This window comes from Scatophagus argus, chromosome 21, assembly GCF_020382885.2.
Source record: "Scatophagus argus isolate fScaArg1 chromosome 21, fScaArg1.pri, whole genome shotgun sequence".
Lineage (NCBI taxonomy): Eukaryota > Metazoa > Chordata > Actinopteri > Scatophagidae > Scatophagus > Scatophagus argus.
This window is the reverse complement of record NC_058513.1, coordinates 12,902,587-12,927,154: the sequence shown is the minus strand read 5'-3', so window position 1 is coordinate 12,927,154 and position 24,568 is coordinate 12,902,587. Positions and strand designations below refer to the sequence as shown.

The 24,568-nt window shown below is 44.0% G+C and overlaps 1 protein-coding gene across 3 annotated transcripts in view; it reads left to right on the top strand.

Annotated features, from left to right (window-relative positions):
- Positions 1 to 24,568, top strand: part of LOC124053272 (zinc finger MIZ domain-containing protein 1-like) — a 104,238-nt gene that overhangs the window by 54,491 nt on the left and 25,179 nt on the right. For all 3 annotated transcript variants that reach the window (XM_046378335.1, XM_046378336.1, XM_046378337.1), the window contains 3 exons: positions 10,612 to 10,731; positions 16,448 to 16,561; positions 20,580 to 20,685. In XM_046378335.1, coding sequence (XP_046234291.1) covers positions 10,663 to 10,731; positions 16,448 to 16,561; positions 20,580 to 20,685 — 289 coding nt within the window. In that variant the 5' untranslated portion in view covers positions 10,612 to 10,662. The remainder of the gene's footprint in view (positions 1 to 10,611; positions 10,732 to 16,447; positions 16,562 to 20,579; positions 20,686 to 24,568) is intronic.

Sequence of the window (24,568 nt, the reverse complement as noted above, 5' to 3'; positions counted from 1 at the left end):
GTTTCTAAGTGCAAGTGTGTGTGTGTGTGTCTGTGTCTGTGTTTGTGTACATATCGACCGCTGCAGGATGTGTCGCTGACAGGGCAGCCTCTCTGGCCATTGTGTCGGGGAGGGGAGACTACTTGCTTTCAATCCATTATTGACTAATCTCATTAGCTGAGGATCCTAACGCTGAATGAGCCGCAGAAACTGACTTCACCCCCCCCCCACCCAGCCTCACTGGGACCCACCAATCACGTGCACACACACACACACACACACAAACACATTCACATGCTAACGTCCTTCTGCGCACACACACACATATTGAAGCCCTCTGCCACAGAGACGAGGGAGTCACTTGTAATTATAGACAGCAGTTTTGAAAGAAGAAGTTTTTTTTTATTGCCCCTAATTAATCATTTTAATTAAGTGACTGCCTATCTGTGCTTTCTACTGCTTTAACTAATTGTATGTTCAGCATTTTCTACTTGTAGCCTGACGTATGTGCGTGTGCCCTCTTTGTCCCACGGCTGCTTGTAGTGTATCACCGTGACAGCCTTTTTGGTCTGCTGCTCATGGATCACACTCACCTGCGCGTCTGTAAAGACAACTGCTTTGCTTATCAGCTCGCCCCTGACAGCATAATATTTGCAGTCATGGAAAAGGAGATGCAAAGTGTCAATTTGATTTGCACAGAGGCTTAATAATAGTCAGAGATCACGCAGCAGCATCACGTTGTTTATTTTACGCGTGTGTGTGTGTGTGTGTGTTACCAGCCAGGTGACTGTAGGGCTGCACACCTCTGCAGTATCACCAAGCAGAGAGAGAGCAGCACACTGCAGAGGGAGATTCATGATCCAGCCAGCCTGTAATTGCTGATGGTTCAGCAGTTTTCGGGGGCTGAAACAGGAGGATACGGAATTTCTCAGCTTTCTCCCCTTCTTGCAGCATTCATTTCCTCCTCCCCCCTCCTCTTCCTCCTCCTCCTCCTCCTCCTCCTCCTCCTACCTGATCCGGTGCGTTTCTCTCTCTTTCTCTCCGTCAGTGTCTCGCTGCGTCTCACACCTTCCCTCTCAGTCTGTCTGAGGATGTGTATGTCTTAAACTGCGGGTGTGTGTCTCACACACTTCTAGAAATGCTACCGCAGGCAGCATTGTTTATGTTCACCTGTCAAGCTACCTCAACTTCCCTGATGGATGATGTGGAGCTCTGTTGTTTGCCAACATCTAAAGATGGGCTGCAGCTAAATTACACTCATGAGCATACAGGATAGGAATATTATACTAGCCTTCGATCCACAGGTGGAAATGTCTTCTCTTTAATAGTAAGATGAACGAGTGACTGAATATTCAACCTAATATTCATTCGTCTTCATTTGTTAACCATTTTACTGGTTTTAGCTTCTTAAATGTGTGAATTTTCTGCTTTTCTGCTGTTTTATTACTGTTATATACTGAATATCTTTTGGGTTTGGTCAAAAATGTGCAATTCCAAGAGTTGCCCTTGGCCTCTCTGGACCTTTGGTGTAGGTGTCTGGAATTTTATAGACTAAATGTTTAAAAATTGTTTATAAAATATGAAGTCATTAGATGCTACTGTAATGCGAACCCGATGGTTTGGGATGCTAGTTATGACCAAATAATTCTCACTTGCTTTCCGTTCATTTGTGTGCTTAGTGATATGTGAGTTTTGGTCTTAGAATAAGCTTAAAGCACCTTGCGATGACACATAATGGTTTAAATAAATAACGCCTCACATTATCAAGTATTTGTGCAAGGAGTTTTTTTTTCTTTTGCGTGTATGAAAGAGATTATTTGATGTTTGTGTGTGCAATATGTGTGTGTGTGTGTGTGTGTGCGCAGAGCTTTTATTGCTTCATTTGACAGCATAAATCGTGAATTGCATAACACCTCCTCTGTCCTAGCATTCAATATTCATTTGATGCTATTTTTAGCTTGCTGTGAGATTATATAAAATGAGGCATATTGTTCATAAACATGTGATCTGCACTGAGACTACTTGCATGCTCTCTGGCTTTCTTGTAGTTTTCTTTTTTTCTTTAATGCTGCTGCTCTCACAAATAGCACCTCACAGCACGATGGGTGAAATAATATGCATTGAATGAAATAATTCAGGATGCTTCCACTAAGATGGGAAGATGCGCACAAAAACTATTGAATAAATGTCTTTGCTCTTTGATTGAGGACTCTGCTAAGTCTGCTCCCCTGGAGAATGTCCTCTTTTCCCTCCCCAGACACATTGGCATTCTTCACAGCCACACATGAAATGAGAGGTTTCCCGATTCATTTACACAAAGGCAGTGAAAACGTGGCAGCCCGCAGTCTCTGGCAAATTAGAGCAGTGCAAGTGGTATGGTGTGGACCGGATCACAGGGTGAAGAGTAGAGGTGGAGGTCTCGCTGTTGCATGGGATTCATCACATGCCTGAGTGGGTGAGTTTGCCTCCCTCCCAGCGGCTCCATGAGGAAGATTTGTGACACAGATTTACGGCAGCCCGTGTTACCTAACCTCTAAATCAGCCCCCCTCCCACACACATGGACCCCCACCCCTCCTTTACATACAGACATACTCACGCCCGGTCATGGACTGGGCGTGTAGGACGGTGGTGGAGGGAGTTGAGAGAGAGGCCAAACTGTTGCAGTCAAAAGCCTCCTCTCGGTGGATCAAGCGTCCGCCTGTCTGGTAATGTGTTGTCATTGACCAATTAGAAAATCCAGATCAAACAGGCACAGGGAATGGCCCCTCGCTGCCCCTCTCTAAGCACTCTGCTCTTTTTAATTGAGCACATTTGTGGAATGAGAGGCTTCTCCCTGGAGGGAGCAATGGCTGCAGATACGAGCAAGCTGTTAACGCAGGATCAGTCCGCTCGCTAAGGTTATCAAACAATCTGCTCATCTAAAAAATATATCTTCATGAGCCGTGCCAGTTAGAAGATCATAATGCAGGTCTGTGGGAAGGGAGGAGTATTTTCAGAGGATGCAGCTCCTTGGAAAGTTGGGACACTAAAACATGAGAAAAGGCAGGAAATTCTGCACGCTCACGCCGGTGGTTATTAGCGTTAGCAAAAATTGACAGTCAGTGATTGAAAACGTTACTTTGGATGAACTTTAGAGTGAAAGTGAAGTCACAACGTGAGCTAACCGACTTGACAACATTAGCCGCCATAAGCTACTGATCAAACCAGACCAAATAAGGTTGTAGGAGCAAATCCCCTGAGTGCACTGAATTTAGCAGTGATGTGTTTTATTGCTCGTGAATTCAATTTTTCATTTGTAAAAAGAAGTCTATGTTATTTCTTCTGTCAGAAGTTTTATAATCTGACATTAATATATTGATTTAAACAGGAAAGTGCTCCACAAAGATTAAAACCTTTTTATAAGAATATCCTGACTAACACAGCCGCAAAATAGGGAATATATAAAGATTAAATAAGTAGTCGATGATTGAAAACATTAATGGATAGAATAATAGAGATATTGACAATAACTATTAGTTGCAGCCGAGATACAGAAACTCTTCTAATGAAATATTTAAAATAGAGATGTTCGAGAGGTCGTGATGAGTTCTGTCAGTTTGATGGTATGTCTTGTCGGGTTTCTTCGGTGAAACAGAGAAAGCTCATGTTGCTGCTGTCCATCAGCGTCTGGGCAGGTTGAGCTCATGCACTATTTAAAATCTCTCCCTCTCACTCTCTGTGTCTCCCTCCTCCCATTCACTTAAAGTCACAAAAGGCCAAAGGTTACAGGCACAATGGAGGCCAGCAGGTCCTCCATCCCCCCCCCCCCCCCCGTCCACACCAATGACCCCATCAAACACACACTCACGCACATGCACACGAGCCAACAAACAAACTGCCCCTAACTTATACCCACTCCCCAAACACCTTACACACTTGCAAGGCAGCGAACACACAAACATGCACACCCTCGTGTTCTGCTTTCAGCCTTCTTTGAATTCCTTCCCATGTATCTTGCAGCTTGCCTGTCACTCCTCCCCCCAGCGCTATCACTCTCTCTCTCTCTCTCTCTCTCTCTCTCTCTCTCTCTCCCAGACCTCATAATGGCTCCTCCTGGGTAGTGGCTGCGTCTATTTCAAAGTTTTAGCTGGCCGGATTAAGCGTGGTATGTGGAAAATGAACAGCCACTCAGAAGAGGGACACATGAGCTGAATGCATAATAAACCAGGAGACTGGCAGGGAGAAAAGAGAGGAGAGAAAGAAAGGATGGAGTTGGGTGGGGGTGGAGGGTGGCGGGGCACTCACTCTCAACTTGTCTGAAGCAGTGTCAGCACCTACACAGCAACAATATCACTCACTGAAATGGAAATAAAATGCCTCTTTGACTTTTCCTCTGTGCTCACATTCAAAGGCAATTTTTAAGACAAAGTGTAGAAGTGACGGCTTTCTTTGTGAGATATCGAATGTGAATTCAACCTCATACTGCAACAGTTCGCGCAGGTTTACACTTGGCTTGCCGGTTTCATCATCATCATCGTCACATGCCTCCAAAATTCCTGGAGGATTGCGGAGCAGAGAAGGGGAGGTTGGCAGTGAGCGGCGAGGCTTATTGAGCACCACAGAGAGCTAGCTGCTAGCTCCACACTGCTCCGCGTTTGTTGGGGCTCTTTGGAGACGACACACAGTCATGTGGCTCATCTGTGCTGGCTGCAGCGCCCCAGGGGAATTGACCCCCACTCCCTTCCCCTGCTATTAGCGCAAGGGTGGAAGGAAATTAAAAGAGTAGCTGTTTGGAGAAGGCAGTAGAGGGCAAATGGGAGAATGAGAAAGCACGGCGATGCTCTTCATGTTTGCATGTGGCTGGGATCATCTCCTCTCCCTTTGCTTGCTCCGGTTAGTTGGAGGGACAGGCGGGTGGTGGGTGGTGAAGGGAGACTGGCCCCCATCTGCTTTTGTCCTTTTTCTTTTTTTCTTTTTTTTTTAATCACAGGCGGCGATAGGCCTCTGAGACTTGGTGAAACGTTACACTTGGTTAGAGAGGAGATATTGCCTAGGCCCCCTCATGATCCCTGGTCCTCTGTTTTCTTCTTCTTCTTCTTCTTCTTCTTCTTCTTCTTCTTCTTCTTCAGCTACTGCTGAAGTGGGTGGGGGGTTCCACCACCTCACCCTCCTGCCCCCACCACCATGCTCCCTTTGCTTTTCTAATCACGCTGCAGATGTGCCTGATGGCTGAACAATCTCTGTGTACTGAACGTGGGGCTCCCACAGGAATCCAGGAGGCTTGCTTATGTGAGCTGTCATGAAAAAAAAGTGAGAGGGCAGGGAGGGAGGGAGGGAGGGAATGGGGGGGGAGTGAATGTGGGTCTGCACGAGAGAGAGGGAATGGAGTGAGTTAGAGGAAGAATGGGAGATGGAGAAAGACAGAGGGGAAGAGCAAGAGATCAGTGAACAGCGACCAACTCAGCAGGGCTCCTAGGATTGAGTGTGTGTGTGCGTGCATGTGCGTGCGTGCTTGTGTGTGTGAATGAGTGGCACAACTGCAAGCCCACCCTTGCTCACGGCAGCCGCTGGACCTGCAGACCAAACCACATTAAATAAAAGAAATCCATTCCCAAGCCTGTTAAGGAGCCATGTGGGGAGGTGTGAGAGTGTGTTTGTGTGTGTGCGCGCACAAGAGTGGCTGTGTGTCCATATGTGTGTGCAGCAGAAAAATGGGGGAAGGGAGGAGGAGGCGGAGGAGGTGATGGAGAAGTGCTGAGGGGAGGGGACGTAGAGCAGGGAGGTGGGACAGGCAGGACGCAGCTCATATTATCCTCAGTGCCAGCTCTGGATGGAGCCTGCCGAGGATTATGGCACATTCTGTAGAGCAACAATGGAAGCGGCGCAGATTCGTACACATTTCCATCCGCTCTGCTTTTTCCTCTGACGAACAAACACAGCTTTGTCCTCGCTGCCCGCCTGGCCACTTACCAGGCAGAGAACCAGGCAGACACCTGGAGTCCTAGAGCTGCCCTCTCCAAACTAAACACCCCTCCCTCAGTGCAAGGAAACAGCGCCTCTACAATGTTGAGATAATTAAAGGGGAGCTTTCACGCCGGCCTCGGCCGACAGTCGGAAGAAAACAAGACATATCTTGGAATCAGAGCTCATTAAAATCATGAGGGTGAAGAGATGCTTCCTCCCCCTCCTCCTCCTCCTCCTCCTCCACCCCATCTTTATCGCCCTTAAGCAAGTGCTGCAAACAGCCGAGCCCTAGTCAATGATGGCGCAGATTAGTCCTTTATTGTCTAATTCACCTCCAATAGACGACATGCAGGGACGCGATCACCTTGAGCATCGCGTCTCCACGTGTCCCCATGAGGTGTGAGAGCGATGCTGATTTCTCCACTCAGGCCACCTCGTTTCATTTTAATAGTGTCAGCAGTACTTTGAGCTTTCGATTAGTGAGGTGTGTGTATGCGTGTGTGTGTGTGTGGTTTGGGGGGGGGTGTTTCACACAGCTCTGCAGAGGTGTAACACCCTGCCTGTAGTGTTGTTGTAAAGCACATTAGAAGTGACTGAGGGTGTTGTTATGGTATCATGATGCTGGTCCAGTACTCGAGGGAAGGTGAGAAGATCTGTGTGTCTATGTGTGTGGTCGCTATGGCGGCCAGCGCAGCTTGCTGTCTTTTCTACTCTTGCATCCCACTCTCTTTCTGTGTGCAGTACTTTGGCCGAGTCCCTCTTAAAGCAGGAGAAGCGTCTTTGTTGAAAGAAACACTGCTTCTGTTGGTTTTGTTTATTATTATTTATCAAATCCCACTCCTCTCAAAAATATACTTAACTTATTGTTACTTCACATGGACATTTCTCACAGTGCAGAACTAATTTTTGGGTATTTTCTTTTATTTTTTTTTTACAGCCTGTCCGATGGCTTTTTTCTTGTCCTGTGTCACCTTGTTCGCAGATCTTCACAATGTCCAAAACTCTGAAAACGAGACCCGAATTCTAATAAACTGGAAATATTGTTTTAGTAGCAGTGTATGCTCTTCCCCAGAGTAGCTCGACTGTCTTGGTTCACAAGCATTTATATGAATAAATTAAATTTGTTTACCACTTCGCCGTGCCTTGACAGCTCAGCTGAGAGACTGTGTAAAGCAGCGAGAGTTCATGATCCATTTGTTCTGCTGTGATGGTGGGATAAAGCTAATCATTGTCTACTCTTCTCCCCCTCAGACTGTTTTCATCCTGCAGAGCAGAGGCGCACAACTCGTCAACATTACATTAACAGGCTAGAAACTCTCTTTGAAGATGCAGGGTTGGGTTTTGGGTGTCTGAAATAATGTTTAGATTCCAAACTGTGTGATTGTGACAGTTCAAAAAGCAATCCCTATTACTTACTGCAGATAATGCTCTGCTTTAGTGTCTGTGTTCAACATTATTTAGTGTCACCGTCCTCCAGTCCTCGCCGTGACACAGTTTTGTCATCAAATTAAATCCGCAGCCCTTTTCAAGGTACACTTATGTAACATGATCACGTAATGAGACAAACATGGACTCTGCCTGACGGGAGACAATCCTGTCCTCTGCGGGGTGCCGTGTGGAAACAAAGCTTTTAAAGTGGTGGTACAGGGGAGAAGAAAAACATTGTTTTACCCTAGAGGTGGGCTGATAGCACTGTGAAAAGCCCATTTGAAGAGGTAGGCCTCATCTGTCACTGGGCAATGGAGAAGGCAGCCATGCAGAAGCCCCCTGATTATAAAGAGATAATTTCATCCAATCCTCCGGTGGTGCTCCATCACCTTGCCGCCATCCTCCACTGCCTTTCATATTTGTTCCCAGCCTGCATCTCGTCACCCGTTTCGTTTTATTACTGCTCCCACTCAATACATATATTTTAGCTCCCCCTTGAATAGGGAAGGAAAGCGGGTCTCCCTCCTCCCCTCCCACTCTCCACACACCCCCCCCATGTGTCTTTTGTTGTGCAGGAATCCACAGCTCTCAACTTGTTGTGTAACGCCTGCCGTGCAATTTAGTAAATTAAGCTCAAATATCATGTATCTGCAGCGATTTCCCCTCGTACTCTCTGAAGTGTGCGGCAGGATTTCTGGGCTAACTAGGTGGATCAAGGCAAATAAGTTCACATCAGGTAATGATGCAGAGAAAATAATAAATGATAACATCTGTAAGATAGGAAAGAGGATGTAAATAGGGGGAAGGCTCATAATTGCATCTGTTGTGGTATCTCCACAGCATCGGGGGTTTAATCTTTAATTTGGCTCTTGTTAGGCATTAAAGATATAACAAAGGACTAATGTTTAATTAGAATAAGTGAATAGCTGAAAATTAAATTACTCCCCAGAATTGTCATCTCATACTTTTTTTAAAAAAAAAAATAATCTCAGGAAGAAAATAAATGTAAATATGTGAAAATGGTCCTTTATAGTGCAGGGAGGTCAGATGAACCATTACGGTGTGTGTTTACCAGAAAATAAAACTGGGGTGGTGCGCGGCAGCAAAGACTCTTTTTCTTTCCCCTCATTTTAACTCGTCGGAGGTAAGAGAGATGACATGGAGAGAGAAAACAGGGGGAGAGCGAAGGGAAGGGCAGGAGGGAAGAGAGACGGAGGGAGCAGGTCGACTCGCTCATCAATAACCACAAGGTCAGACAGGCAGTGCCGGGCTGAGTGGGCCCTGTTAGGAAGCAGCAGCTGAGGATTTGTAGAGCTTGTAAAGGCTTAGAGCAACACCACTCCGCCTTCTTTGTGCCACTAACCAGGCCTTTGAAGGGCCAGGGAGACACCTGCTGGTGGCTGAGGAGCACGATAGTCAAGGGCCGCCCTCGCCAAAGATCAGCTCAGTATCAGCTGGCATGGAGAGAGAAAGGACTGGAGTGGAGTTTGATAGCAGGAAACACCGGAGGGATGCAAAGAAAGTCGTTGCGTTAACACGTATCATCACTTTGGGAGATGCTTTTTCTCACCTGTGACAGATGCTGAAGAAACAGCAAAGCTTCTTTTTCTGTGCTCGCAGTGGAGGTGCTGACACATTTTAAATGTATTTATTTATTTATTTATGTTAAGCTTTCTACCCAGATAGTCTCTTGAAGTCAGGATATTTCTCACTTGAGAAACAGTGCACTGACTCAGGCTTGTTGATTCCTGGTCATGAATGCCTTAAAATGACCACATTTATACAAATAAGTCAATAAGGTGTTCAGCTAGTGAGCCCAGACCTCCCTTAAGTCTCAAAAGACTTGAGAAATATCGACAAACAAATACATTTCATCTGCAAAGAGTGTCAGAGTTTGGGGGGCGTGGGGTACTCCAGTGATGTCTCTTTTCCTTATGAGCTTTTTAATTTATGGAGAGGAATGCACTAGTGTGCCCTTGTCTCCTCTCAAGTACAGGCATGAGCAGCTCCAATAGGTAGCATAAAAGCTCTTTAGCTGTCTAGTGGAGTAGATTACTGGCCCTACTGTTAAATCCAGCTAGAGACCCCTAAGTGAGCATTATCAGTATGGTGCAGCATGCTGCCTCCTCTCTCTCTCTCTGTCTCTCTCTCATCACACCGGTACTTTGTGCAGTGAAATTTCTCACTGTGTGATGTTAATGGAGAAAGATGGCATGGGGCTAGGAGGGGTCTGAGTGATGGGGGCGAGTGTTTGAGTGAGGGATGATGCACCGCAGCAAGAGATGCCCCTGCAGTGGCAAGAAGGAAAGATTGAGACAGGATGAGGTAAAGGAGGAATGATGCTGGGGAGAAGATTGGTGAAGAACGCACGTTTATGTGCTTATTAACTCCCTTACCCATCCACATGATGCTGCAGGTCACCATGAGTTATAGCCATCACGCGAGTGTGATATTTATTTGATGTTGAATGCAACGTTAAATCAGAGCCCCACAGGCAAAATTGATAACCTTTAATGAAGCTTGTAATACTTTTTAACTTGTGATAATGTTATGTGGCGTGTCAGATCAGAGCCCTATTGTTCGCCTTCCGTGAAAAATTATTCCTCTGGAAACAAAAAAAGAGATAGAGGAAGAGATTTTCCATAAACCGCTGCTCCAAAATCAATAGTATGCTGTAAGGGGTTTTGTTAGAATAACCGACTGGCGAGTGGTGGGAGGAAGAAGGAAAATGAAATGTAGAGCATGTCTGGGCCCAGGGTACAGATAATTGTTAACCAAAGATTACATAATGACTAAGTAATGTAAACAGAGAGCCACATGCCAAGTTAATGTTCTCACAGGCCAGGATGAAAAGGTTTCATGCAGTTTTCTGAGGTAATGCTGACAGTTTGGCGGACTCTTCACAGCATGAATGTGTGTGTGTGTGTGTTTGTGTCCCTCCACCTCTGTTCATTTTCACCCCGAGGTGCTTTAAACATGGTCAGACATCCTCTCTAAGTCATCCAGTGTGTCCTCTCCGAAGGTGTATGGCAGCATTCGGGGCAACCGCCAGGGCTTGTTAAGGGTGTCACAGGAGCTGAGAGGAATGTCATCCTCTGGGCTCTCTGAGGTGCTTGTCACCTGCCAAATCAATATCTCCCTGCTCAGCTCACAGCAACACACACACACACGCACTAAACTGCAATATCCTGGTGGTGATGGGATTGGCAGCTTCCCTGGGAAGAGGCGAGCTTTAACACGTGTCTGTGTTTCTGTTGCAGAGCGCTCCAGTTTAATGGCTGGCAGGTAGAGGCCGAAGAGGGACAATCAACATGAACTCGATTCCGTCGATGGACAGACACATACAGCAGACCAATGACCGTCTGCAGTGTATCAAACAGGTGAGGCGGAAAGTGGTGTCACTTGTGTATTATTATATGAAAGCTTGGTGCCAATCACATTTATGCTGCCTTTCAGATGTGGTGCAGAGGGAAAGTAACAGTTACATTTACATTAGTATTTTAGATAAGAAAAATTCAAGGTACAGGTAGCTCATTTTGACATTTCCATTGTGGAAAAGTTTCTTCCAAGGAAGGTGATTGATAAGTTCAAGGTAAGGTAATAAGGTAGAAAGAGTCAGTTTTAGAAAGCCTAGCGCATTTATTTTTCAACCTGAACCCTCCTACATTTACACGGTCGTGGAGCACATGTTGGCTTCTGGGCCTCCAGAGAGTGGTCCACAGAACATTATCATCGCTGTAAAAATGGCGACCACTGAGCTCCTTTTGCATCCTGGGGAAGTTGTGTTGGACGAGTTCAAGTCCACATGGTCCACATTCCACTATGAACTTGTGGACTGGAGTGTTGTCCTGGTGGTGGAGCACTCCTTGCAGCTGTAGTCTGAAAAGGTCTGAAATTGGCAGACCCTTTTTCCAGGTAGTCCACCAGCAGCACTGACTTTGGGTATTCTCACTGTTTTGATTGTTCCCTTGTCTCTGGCTGGAAGTGGTTACGAATTGCTGAAAAAATCTCTCGGGTTCTTCCAGAAAAAAAATGCAAAATTTGTCCCTTAACTTCTTGTCCCGAATCGAGTTCTTTTTTGCACTGTGGTAAAAGTACACTGCGGTATCGTGACTCCCACTTATTTTCTGTCACCTGCAGGACCTATTGCTATGTAAACATAGATTATGTGCAGCATTGTTATTTGGTATTTAGGCCCTGACCTTGTCATTCCCCCACAAGAAGCTCAGCACAGCAGGGAGTGTGGAGTGACAATAATAAACCCCCTTCCCCGAGGAGAATGTGGGATCAGAGCCTACAGGTGGATTTTTCATGGAGATGGCGCTTGGGTCAGTGTAGCTGTCAGATGATTGGCGTGACAGCAAGCAACAATGGCAAGATTATGCCGAGCGGGGATGGCATAAGCTCGGTGATGGATGTGCGTTGCAGCGAGACGAGTGTGGCATATGAGTGTTTTGGTGACAGTCTTCGTAATTTCATCCTTTCATTTGACTTCGGTGGCTTGAGAAGAATTTACAACCCTTCAGTCTGATGGCTCTTTCAACTGTCTCACCCAAAACGGAACCTGGTCATCCAGCTAAACCAGGTTTTCTTAGTTACTGACACAACTGGCTGTTCCAGAGATACAAGATGTGTTTTCAGCAATGCAACATAGACAAGCTGCCTGCTGTTGGCAGGAAAAAAAAAATCCTCAGAAATCACCATCACTCCTCTCCCACTCCATTCCTTTTCTCAGTTTGTGCTTGTACACACACTCAAAATCCTGGGCACAAGACATCTGAGTCTGCCTGTTTGGCCACGGTAAAGTGACTAATCTGTTAGGTCTTATTATCAGGACTGTGGTGTGACTCAGGTTACTGACTGGGGTCAAAGAGCGGAGGCTCCCCTCCCTCCCCCATCATCACTCTTCTTTCTCACTCCACCTCTGCTGACTCCCAGCAAGTCCTTTTGTTCTCCTCTCACCACCATTCGCTGTGGGACAAATCTCTGGTAGAATTAAACAGACATACTTGCGTAACCCTGGGCTACAGGGCCCTCTCCCTTTGATCTCTTTTCTTAACTTGACGGCCCGTTTTGTTTCTGGGCTCTGTGCTGAGGTCCACCTCCTGTAAAGTACATCAGAAGCCCTTTACAACAAAGTATTGGGCTTGCACTTAAACCCAAGTGTGGACGTGGCAAATTGTTTTACCCTCAGCAGGGAGTTCCCAGCTGTTACTGAGAAAGAGACAAGGTGAGGCAGATAGCAAGACGGGGCGAGTGTTTAGGGAGCAAACACAGGGAAGCCTCTATGTGTAGACACAGGCTTTGATGTCCTTAAGTAATAAGGTAGGGAGAGGTAAACACTCTCAGTCTTCAGTCTGGTTACTTTCTTCACAGCAGGACATTAAATATTCAATATCCACTCTGTCTTTAGTTACATGGGGGGGGGTGAAATTGGATTCTATTAATGCAATGTATTGCTAATAGTTCATGAATTATTCTGTAAAGGAAGTTCACAGATCGGGAAATGGGTTTTTCATCTGTCTTACACAAAAGTGTAAACAATTCAAATGTCGTGGGGTTAAATATATTAACCCTGCAAGGCAAAAATTTAAACAAACACCTCCCAATGTTAGCGGCCGGGGAAGCAGCACATGGGTAAACATGCCAATTAGAGAGATCCATGGCATACAAGGAGGCCTCCAGTCCATCTAATAAATGGTTAAGCACTGGGTCATTTCAAACCAACCAGTAAGAGCCAGCACCCTGCTAATAGAGGCAGCTTTGTGCCGCAGACAATCAGGGTTTGGAAGGCCCGCATAATAAATACCATTTATGTCCTGCCAATTAGACTAGCAGTGAGCCCATTCAGCCGGTCGTCTATTCTCCTCCCTGCACACAAAGATGATCATCAGGGGAGATCAGAACAATTAACTCACTATCTTCTCCCCCTGCTCCCCATTGTCCAATATCCAAGCCATTAAAATAATTAAGGAAATATTGTAAACCAATCCAGCTGTTTGCTTTAATTGAAAGTGTGCACATGCTGAAATTTGGCATCTCGGAGGCAATGCGGACATGGAGCGGGAATATAAATGAAGCCTCCTCCATTGTGTTGTTGTTTTCTGGAAGATGTGACATGTCTGTCTGAATGCTCCCAGCCAGTGCAGCGGACAGGGGAACAAATTGATTTTGTTGCTCAAATGATAAATTACTGCTGAGCGCCATGATAAAGTGAAGGAAATTGGAATCTGTCAGCCTGATTGAATCATGGGTTGAAAGTTGAATCAGAAATCATTGCAATGATAATTTTTAAATTACCGTCGTCTTGTGAAATAGCAGTAGTGCGATTAATAAACAATCATTTAACCAAACATCAGAAACTATGAACACACGGTTATTTTTCTTAACAGTTGACTAATTTTGATACTTACCTCAGATGTCTCTTTACATTTGTACTGTTTGACATTACAGTTAAAAAATTTAAAAAAAAAGGTAAATAGAAAGGAGACACAAGACGGCCACCTAACCCCTACGTGATTTAGTGTTTGTTTTGATCGCAGCTTTAAAAGTAATTCCTCAGTTTAAAGCTGATAGTGTATGTTTCCTTATGGCGTGTGCAGAAAACCTCGAGGAAACTTATCTATAACTTTTAAAGAGTGATACAGCAAAATAAATACGTTCACTTGTTTAACCTCCAAACAGACGAGGGTGTTTAAAAAAATGATACATAAATGCAGTTATCTGATTTCACCCCAAACACACGGATTCTCAGTGGCAGTTTGTTTTCCTCGCACGACCTGGAATTGCTCCGTTGTGAACACTTTGGGGAAGATGGGCTCCTCGATACTGCTGGTATCTATTTCAGAGACAGTATTTTTCCTCTCACTGTGGGGGAAGCCAGTTTGCTGTCAGATTCTCCGCTCAGTGATACGTACAGGGGTTTGGCGGAAACTATGAACTCTCCCCTCGCTGCGGGAGCACTTCCTCAGACTGTAAGCGTCAATATTTCAAGATAAACTGGAAAACAACCCTGTCTGTGCTGCTCCTGCACTGCATGGCTATGCAGCTGTTTTTGTATGCCACTGTGTTCTTTCCAGGGTCAGTTGTCTCCATTAATATGTTCTCAGTGCTCTGGGGCGTCACTGAATGTAGAACAACAACAGCAACAAAAACCAAAGGCTGTGATTTTGAAAGGGATGGGAGTCTTTGGCAGATCGCGTGTGCTGTCACATTCAGTTTAGTGGCAGATGTGCAGATCAAGTCGTTTCCAGACGTGGCTACAGAGAACGGTTGTATCTGAAGAAAGCTGTATCCTCAGGACACTGCGATTCCTGTCCGTCTTTGTTTCCCTCGAACTGGGCCGAGCTTTGACTGGAGTGTAAATGTTGGAGGATCGTTCTCACCCAGGGGACGAGGATGGGGGAGTAAGGGGTCTTTTGGCCACTAGTTTAAGTTTGATTGGTGGGTTTTGGCCAGAGAAAGGGGAACATCTGTGGCGTGGCAGTGCCAAGCTCTCCATGTGACAGCCACACTGGTGGGACCAATTGTTCCGAGTGCAAAGAACAGTAATCACTTCAAGCCCAAGTGTTGGTGGTGTGTTTTTTTCCTCCCCCTTACATATTCCCCTCCTTTCCTCCCCCTTTCCATCCTTGGTGCACTGATTGCGTGTGTTGTCTAGCTTCCAGACTCATCTAAATTTAGCATCTGTGGATGTGTGGTTCTCCAGGAGACTTTATTCACCAGTAGAATTTACATGCTTAGTAACCCACCACACCCTGTCCTTGTCTCCTCTCAACAAAGACATGTTGGCCGAATGAGGAACAGACTCGGAGAGAACATGAAACAAACAATACTGGTTTCATCCAGCCCTTGTCAAACACAGGCTTTGTAAATTGATATGAAAGCTGCCTTATCAAATCCTGACCTCTGCTGCCCCCTAAAGAGCAAACAAGAAAAAAGCACTGCGAGGTAGTGACTGTACCGCTGTCACTTCCTCTTTTCCTCTTCTTTCTGACAGTAAAATAAAAGCACACAGACATGTTAAGAAGGCGGCCATTCACTTTAACCTGACAGACCTCTCCGTTTACCTTTGATGCTATGGAGTGGGAGTCCGTTTGGTCCTGCTTTTGCACAAGTGCACTGCAAAGGCTTGTGTGCATTATCTCTCCAGCAGCAATAGATTACTGCAGAGATGGGGTGTTGTGTCTGCTCCTCTATGTATAAAGTGATTCGCATTGAGGTTTGAAAGCTTTTAGAGAAGAAATGACCGACAGTGAGTCTGATGTGGTGACCCACAGAGGTCCATTTTTCAGTTTCCTTTGGTGCTCTACAGCAAAACAGACAATGGGGTTAGTGAGTGGGCTGCTGGCTCCAGTTGGGGAATGAATGCCATAAAGGGGTGCCTGTAGGTCAAGGAGCCCGTTGTCAGATAAAGTCACAGTACAGCTCAGGGCTGGCTGGTGAAATAAGGACTTCCTCTGCTATTCATGCAGCAATACAGGGAGATTTATTGCACTCAGTGGCGAGGTGGGGCTGCAGAAACCTGGGGAGAGTGAAGTGGAAGTGTGAATCTAATGGGGATATACCACTTCAGCCCTGTGCATTAATACTTTAAATCTACAGCATAAGTCATCCAAAGTGTAATAAGATACATTTTGGGCAATGTGGTCGTAAAAATGTTGTTTTCTTTTTAAGCCACTCTGAGTGCTTTTAATTATTCATCACGTAAATTGCGTGGCCCTTGTGTATGTGACGGGTGATTTTCTCTGTCATGACCCATCTGCCCATTTTCCATCTCCTGTCTGGGCTCAGGGAGGCAGCAAACTACATCCTCCCTGCCTGTTTATTTTGGATTTGCATTACATTCTGTTCTACAGAGATGATATTACAGTCAGATATCCAGAATGGATTTTAAAAGCAGTTGTTAACTTTTTTGTTAAAGGAAATGTCTTTGCACCAGATCATGTTATATTAAACCAGAAATGTAACATGTTATGTTAAATTTAGATATTTTTTTATGCTGTCAAGACTGTTTATGTAACTAAATATAGATATAATCTCTATTCTGTTACTGGATTCTAACACCTTCCCAAACTCTCCCTTTTTTCCCTTCAGCACTTACAGAATCCAGCAAATTTCCAAACAGCAGCAACTGAGTTGCTGGACTGGTGTGGCGACCCCCGAGCATTCCAGCGCCCCTTCGAGCAAAGCCTGATGGGATGCCTAACAGTAAGTTACCAGTCATGACCACCCTCTGCAGCCCAATACCAAGAAAGATCAAAGACGATAAAAGGAACAAAACAAGTGTTGTAATTCCCTTAGGGATACAAGCAGACTAATGTTTAGCTGCCTGATTCTCATTGAGTAAACTGGAAAATAAAAAGCATTTCACCCTGAAGAAACTGCTGCGATTCATTCACCGCTCACTGACTTCAGTTACAGTTTGTGCTGTGGCTCATGAAATCGGCACACTTGAACATGAAAAGGCGTGCAGCAATGTCCTCAAACCACAAAGCAATCAGTACTTGAAATACATTCGCAAGTCGTCTCACTTAAATGCCTTGGGGGTTTTGATTAATTGAATGATTAGCATCCCATTCCAAAAAAATACTTGGCTGTTTTGGGATGTACTCTAAACAAAGAGTGATTTTGGCCAAAATGTAGAAATGTGTGAAATCCAGGCATTAAAAGTAATTTTCTGATTAATAGCAGGTAGGATGAGGGATGAGGGTCCCCACTGCAGGATTATTAAAGGATTCTTATCTTATCTTATCTGATCTTATCTTATTAATGAGGAAAATATTAATTGCAGTTGCAATTACCTGCAGTGATCCCCCAGCAGCAGAAACAATAAAATAAATAATAAAGCCTCCCCATTAAGTTCTTTATTGATCTCCTTACACACCGACAGGATTGGTCAGGTCAGGATCTGATGTTAATTGACGCTCAGTGTTCTTCTACAGATCCAAAACGTCACACACTAGAAACGCCAGTCCATTTCCATATTGCGAAATTGTTTGGCGTAGCCTAAAGCAGTTGTCCTCCTGATAAGTCCTGAGCTCTGTCAGTGAAAATTACTTGAAATTTAAAATTATTGAAACTAGCCTCTCTAATCACTAGAGAGCAAATCAATAAGGAAAACACTCAGACATCAAATCAACACACAATAAAGAAATCACCAAAGCTTGTGTTACCCGACGTAATTTAAAAGAAAATATGGCCTCCAGGGGCTTGTGGAGGTGGAGTAAACGCCCCTGGGGATGCAGGTGAGTGGCGGGTGGATGATTTATGCTTACAGGTGGATAAGACTGAATTCGGCAAAAGTCGATCCACGCCTACTTCTTCTCCCCTGGAAATCTTGGGCCAGGAATCAGCGTGCCAACAGACAGTCAGGTAGAACAATGGACGGACTGCAGAGGTGTCACTCACCTGTCACCTTGGGCCATACTGTGCTTTAACATGCACATTTCCATATTGCCTCCAGCAGTAGATAAGAGATACATATAGCTCCTGTTGGATGTAATTTGTAACCCTGCAGAGGAAGCACAGCTACAGCGAGAGAAGGAACCCAAGAGATTTGTACTTGAGCACCACAGTGAAACCGTTGTGACACATCCCTCCATTCAAGTGATTGTTTGTGTTACTGCTTTAATGTGCAGCAGCAGGTGCCTTTTCCTTCATTTCGCCAATTCAATTTGTTTCCTGCCGTGAAAATCTCAAGGCTTTTCCTTTTAGTTTATGGCTTGTATAGACCTTAGCCTGAGCCACACTGAGAGGGAGCACAGAGAATCTGATTGTGATTGTGAAAATACCCGGTCTCAGTCTGTAATGACAAACATTTCACCCTGTAGCCTGCATATTTGTATTTCACTGCTGCCTTTGCGTTGGCATTTGATGATGTCAGACAGGTGGCTACACTGCAAACAAGAAATATCTTTTACAAACAACAAATTGTTGTGTCATCAAGAGAAATCTGCTATAGTAGCTCAGTGGGGTTAGCTAATCTGGCTTTCTTTCTTGAAATTAGACTAAAGATCAGACCAATATGAAACACATTTTTAATTTAAGAAAAAGTGTGCATATAAGAATGTTATTTGTCTTTAAACTCATCTTAATATAGGAGTTAATTAGACTTTTTCCTGCTTCTTTACTTCTCAGGTTCCACGGGTTTGTTTGTTTATGTTGTTATGCGAGATAAATAATTTTCTTTAAATCTTTAAACTTGTTCCAAGATCTGATCTGTTATGGTTGGTAGTTCAAAAGGCAGTCCATTCTGATAACTCCAAATCGTCTCAGTGTGTGTTATAACCACTAGATGAAGCCCAATTGTAAGATGGAAAGAAACAGAAGAACTGACTTCTCACTGTTCTTAATGTCTTAAATTAAGCAGACCTGATAAATTCTATTGTCTCAGTAATGTTTAACTTTAATGAATCTTTAAAGTTTCATTGATTATATCAATTCTATTTTCGTTTTTTAGCCAGACTAACGTCTAGGGTTGAACATGGTAGACGTTAAATTTGCTGAAAATCTGCATGTTGGCCTTGTCACTTTGAGGATCTTAGCATGCTGACATTAGCATTTAGCTCAAAGTGTTGCTGTGCCTGTAAGTACAGCCTCTCAAAGTTGTTAGCATGGTTGTAGTGATGTAGTTTTTAAGTTTTTGCATAGCTGAAACATAAATCTAAAAAATTAACAGCGGAGAAAAAAGTGCGGAACTTCAAAGCTTTGCAATGCTCACTCAGACTCAGATGATCAGATTTGTGAATTAAATAAGATGTTGGGTGCTACAGCAGTGTGGCAGAAAAGAATGAATGACTGCTGTATGGTAGACGATCCATCACCACAGCTGCACTGACTGTGTACAAGTCCTGAAATTAGAACTACTTCTTACACTAAAATTACCATTTAGCAAAATGTCCCTCACAAGTTTAGATTCTAATTAGACAGCCTATACTCATATATCTTCTTCTTAATGGGGGATTCCTATAAATAAAGGCCAGATATTCATACTCTGTTTTGGTGTCACGTCAAGACTATACTTACAGGAGATAATGATATGGTGCAGCGAGCAGTGTTCAGCTGTGCTACCTCGGGGCTTGTCTTGAACTTCAGTGTGTGACTGCAGGCTATGAAAACCCAGGCAGGGAGAAGAATTTGTCTGTAGTGGCGCACATTGGTCCTCACAGGTCTCAGTAGGTCCTACAGGTCTAAATGTTTTGAGTGGGCCTCTTTGAGCTGATAATGATGATGGTAAATGAAAGCAACGTGTGCCACATAAGGGTGATTTACATCACCTCCTGTGGCATGTGGATGTTTCTCTTAATGTTTCCTCTCAGTGGGCATCGCTGCACTGGAGGCCACATTTTCTCCTCGTCCTGCTGTCCACGGGCTCATATGGAACTGATAAACTTGTAGTGACTTTATCCTTTAAGCTAAACTGGGTCTTTGATGCTGCCAAAATTTATGTAGCAGTCAGAATCTGGGAAAATGTCAAGACAAAATGTTAAGCCCTTTTGAAGAGTTTAACTGCCATGATGATGGGCCTGCGTTCAGTGTATTTTTCTGTAAGTAATCTGTGGATACAGCGATACATCTTTGAAGATCAGAATTAAATGCATTTTAGAGCATTGTTATCACTCTGACCAGGGAGAATTTGTGTTTATTCCTCTTTGTACGTCCTTTGCATTATTCCTTGTTAGTTAGCAAGAAATCGCCAAAACTAGATCACAAATTCCAATATTTGGTCATAGAAGTCATGGTGCAGATCTGTTTTTATTTTTTTCTAATTTATAGTAAAAAAATAAATAATAAATTAGTCCACATATATATCAAAATGTATGTAAATGCAGATGCACGCAGATCAAATAGCCTGGAAAAGGTTTACGCTTGCAAGCCAATTCTGTTTTCTAATGTGACCTTCCTTTTAGGAATAACGGTTGAATAGGGTGGGAGAATATAAATAACATCAAGTTAATAAACCTCACAAAAATCTTGTGTGAAAATATTGATGTTTTCTTGTCACTTTGAAATAAAGTGAACTCAGATATAAGGACCATTTCCTACGTCAGTGTCAGTATTCGAAAATTCATTCACTGACCTCTTGTCTTTATTTTCACCCACAGTAGCCTTACAGTATCATAATGTTCATATGAAATGAGATGTGTGTAAAAGTTTTCCAAGAAATATAATTACGTAATATTGGATTTTGTCCCGACTGAGTGCCTCATGTTGACATTGTATTCAGGTGGTCAGCCGCGTAGCAGCACAGCAGGGCTACGACTTGGACTTGGGCTACCGACTCCTGGCCGTGTGTGCTGCCAACAGGGACAAGTTCACTCCAAAATCAGCAGGTAAGACCAGAGTTTTCTCAACCACCATCTCAGGCCATCTGGCCATGCTGGCCTGTCCAGCCTCAAAGTTCCTGTCTGCATTCTTGGCAGCGTTTCATGATACCCACCCATTGCTACTTGACTGTACAAGATCCTGATACTCCAGAAAAGTAGTGTGCATCTAACTGTGTTGGACAGCATATTAAGTATACTAAGTGGTCACTGGCATGTTTTAACTTGATTATCTGATTCCTGCAAGGATTAAAAGAGACAAATGATGAGCTCAGATTGTTTTTATGACTTGCTGCATGATAAACAAGGCGACACCGTTTTGTGATGCAGAACACCTTTTCCTTCTTCAATCTCACTCAACATTAAGCTTCACCCTGTTGAACTTTGATTTCTACATGTCACATTTCTCTTACAAAATTGTTCTTAGCAGCTTTTTTTTTTTCCTCTGGAGTTTTAGACAAAATGTATGCAACAGAATACTCCATTTTTCGCGTGTGACAAAGAACTTCTGTCAGTGATGATGAGTTCCTGTTTTCATACAGCACCGTCATCTTGGTACAGTGAAGCTTATTGGGTTGGATGTATACTGCCAACTGGTGATATTAAGCTGGCAAAAAAGAATGGCAAAGCATGATGGGAATGAAGATGTATAGGCTGTCAGCAGTTCGCAAGATAACAGGAATATTTTGTGCTCCTCTACAGTTTTTGATTTGTGGTCTCCACCTGTCTTTTGTTACGATGTTGTGCAGTCGCTTCTGTGTGCTCAGCCTCTCTGCTGAGCCATTTTAAGTCGACTAGGACATGAAAGTCGGAGCCACATATTGTTTGAATTTTCACTCGTGTTTGCATTTTCTGATTTATGGCATGCATGGTTTTATATGTGCTGATATGAGGCTTCAAATCATGCAATGTCACTGTTATGTCAGCCACGGGAGGGGAATCATCCTCTGCCTGTGATTAGCTTACACTGCCAAATGTTCTAATTCTACTTAATGCTAAATCAAATCTCAGGCCCTACTTTATGGGCTTAGATAAGATTGCCAATTGATTCTCTGTCTGAATAATTTCCTGCAACAGTAGTCATTTGGAATCCGACGAGTACTCTAGTCTAGGCAGCATCCCAATTAGAATTTCATGGACAATTATGTACCTGTATATGCATGAATATTTTGAGAGGAGGGCTCTGTAGAAAGAGAGATAGGATCAATGGAAACCACTGAGGAGGCATTCTCCTGCAAAGCTCCCAGAAGCTCTTTAGAACGGAGGCCCCAGTCGAGGAGGTTTGTTAAGGCGGAGAGAAAGCCTTCTCTGGCAGCCAGGGGAGATGGCTCTTAAACCACACTCCCACAGGGCCCCATGGACAGGACAGACTCCTCGACATCCAGTGGGGCCGTTGCCCAGTGATGGGGGAAGGGAAGCGGGTCACATGATGGTGCTGGGATGGCGACAACAGGTCAGCTGTCCAACACCAGAAAGAGACGAGTCAATGTCTCCCGTTCACTAAGGAGACTTTTGGAAAACCGAAAGAGCCAAGAGCAAATCTAAGAAGCTGGATTAAGAGGACATAAGGGATAATGTTTTTTTAAATTGAATACTGTGCAATGTTCTGTTAATGATAATTAATTTAGCCAATTTTGGCAGTTTTCTTGGATGTGAGCCAAGTTTTTTTTTTTTTTTTTTAATTCTCAGCTCAGTAATAAAGACAGACAGTCTGATATTTGTTGCATAACAAGCATTTTTCATTGTGCTTGATATAGACAGGCTGAAACGGCCCAACCTCCACCTCATGTTTGTCATCTTTTCTAACTAAGGTGTTTGTGTAGCCCAAGCTCAGGGAGTTTTTCCTCAAAATAAAAAGCGTAACAGGAGCATTTGACCCCAAATCACTCAGTCAAATCATGCATCTTGTAATCTGCTCTGAACATCTATTGGTGTGTTTCCACCAAGCAGTACAGTACATTTAGTACAGTTAGTTGTGTTTCCATTATGAAAAGTTGTGAACCGTACCAAAATAAGCGTACCGTACTGCTTTTTGGCACCCTTCTGTTGGCGTACCAAGTATGGTATTGTTTAAGCCATACTGCCATCCATTGATTGGTTGATAGGGAGTTGTCACTTCCAATGATGCCACACTACTTACCTAGCTGACGCAGCCATCGCCATCCCCCATACACACTGCCTATCAAGTAGTTTATTGTTGGCAGTGGGTACACAAACCATGCCAAAGCGTACTGTGCCAAACAGTTACATAACAAAAGCGAAAAGTACTGTACTGCTTGGTGGAATTGCACCATATGTTAAAAGTGTGTGTGTGTGTGTAGGGAAGGGGGATCTCCGGTGGTTACAAGGAAGGGCTGTTTGCCACAGAAGACATCAGGTCAATGGATAAGCACTAATAAGTAAATCAGATTTAGTGTTCCATTATAACCTAACTTGTCTTGGCTCAGAAACACGGCGTGGTCAAGCTATTACGTTTCTGTTATGTCACCTAAAATTCCTCCCCCGGACATGGGAAACAACTGAAGGAAAGTTTTGCTGAGGGGTGAGGGCAGAGCTGATTTCAGCAGTAGGAAATCAATGTTCTTACAGCTGAAACAGGATGTAGCTTTGGCAAATTGATCAATCGTGACATGACTACCAACAGTTTGAGACATCAGTTTGCTAATTTCTTTGTTCAGAAAAGGCTTAGCAGGGCAAAACTCAAAGAAACAGAACTTGATCCTAATGACACCAGCAGTATGTATCTTCTCGCCTGAGGAAAACGTCATTATCACCTCCTATTGATTTTATCAGCTAACATTGTGTATCTAAATTTCAGCAAAGTGAGTAGTTTAGAGGCTTGGGTAATGGCTGATGTATATTAAATGCCTCTCCAGCAGACTGGAAATAGAAACCTCAACACAAAGTGTGATATACTGTTCGGTAGCTGTTCTCAGGGGGAATCGGCCAGTTGTAGTCCTTTTGCCTTTTTGTAAGCGGCCCACAATGCTCAGGCAGAGCTGGGGGAGGGGCGTCTGTCTGCTAGTAGTGACCTCTTTGTGAATGAGATTAGCCTGCTCTATTAATCTGTGATTACTTGGACTGTCTTACCGCAGGGTGAAGCTAACGCACGTGGAGCTACATCAAAGCAAGGAGATCACTTGCTCGGTGTGGATAAACTCATCAGGGCCTCCCTTCTCGCTCTCTCGAACTCTCTTTCCAGCGCAGGGTACATTACGAGCCCCGCTGGGCCTATTTCATCTGCCCCCTCCTGCAGTACTGCGGTGGTTCAGTCCAGTTCGAGAGCGTCGACAAAACGCTTAATCACGTTTTTTGGGTTTTTTTTACCTTCAAGAGGGTCAGAGTGGCACATTCCCAATTGTTTGCGCCTCACCAAGCTCTTGGAATTCCTCAGCTCGAAAGAGTGAAAGGAGGCACCAATTTATAAGAGGGAGGGAGGGAAGGAGACCAGTGGAAGTTTTTCAGCACCTCGAGCCGTTCATTCTCTCATGTAACAAACGGCTGGTAAACCAGCTATTCAGCAGATAATTAGTTGGACTTCAGCTCTGGCTCTGTCAGGCTGGTTTGTCTCCACAAGCATTTTACACAAGCAGGGTTGTTTTCAGGTTTGATCAGTAAATATCGTGATTTGTAGTTTATAGTGTCAGCATGATTAAAAAAAACAAGCATCCAACAATCAGTGTTTCTAATCATTTCATCATTTTTCAGTTGGTTTCACTGAGTTTTTCTTTTTACTTTTTTTGTAGTGGGACCTCTGGTGTCTCTGTTGGGTATTTTTGCAGTTCTAGAAGTAGGCAGAGTGACAAATTATTTGGTGGTATAGAAAGCTAAAACTCCATCACAGCATTTAGCCAAGTGAAATCAGTTTGATTTATTTAAAAAATCACACATT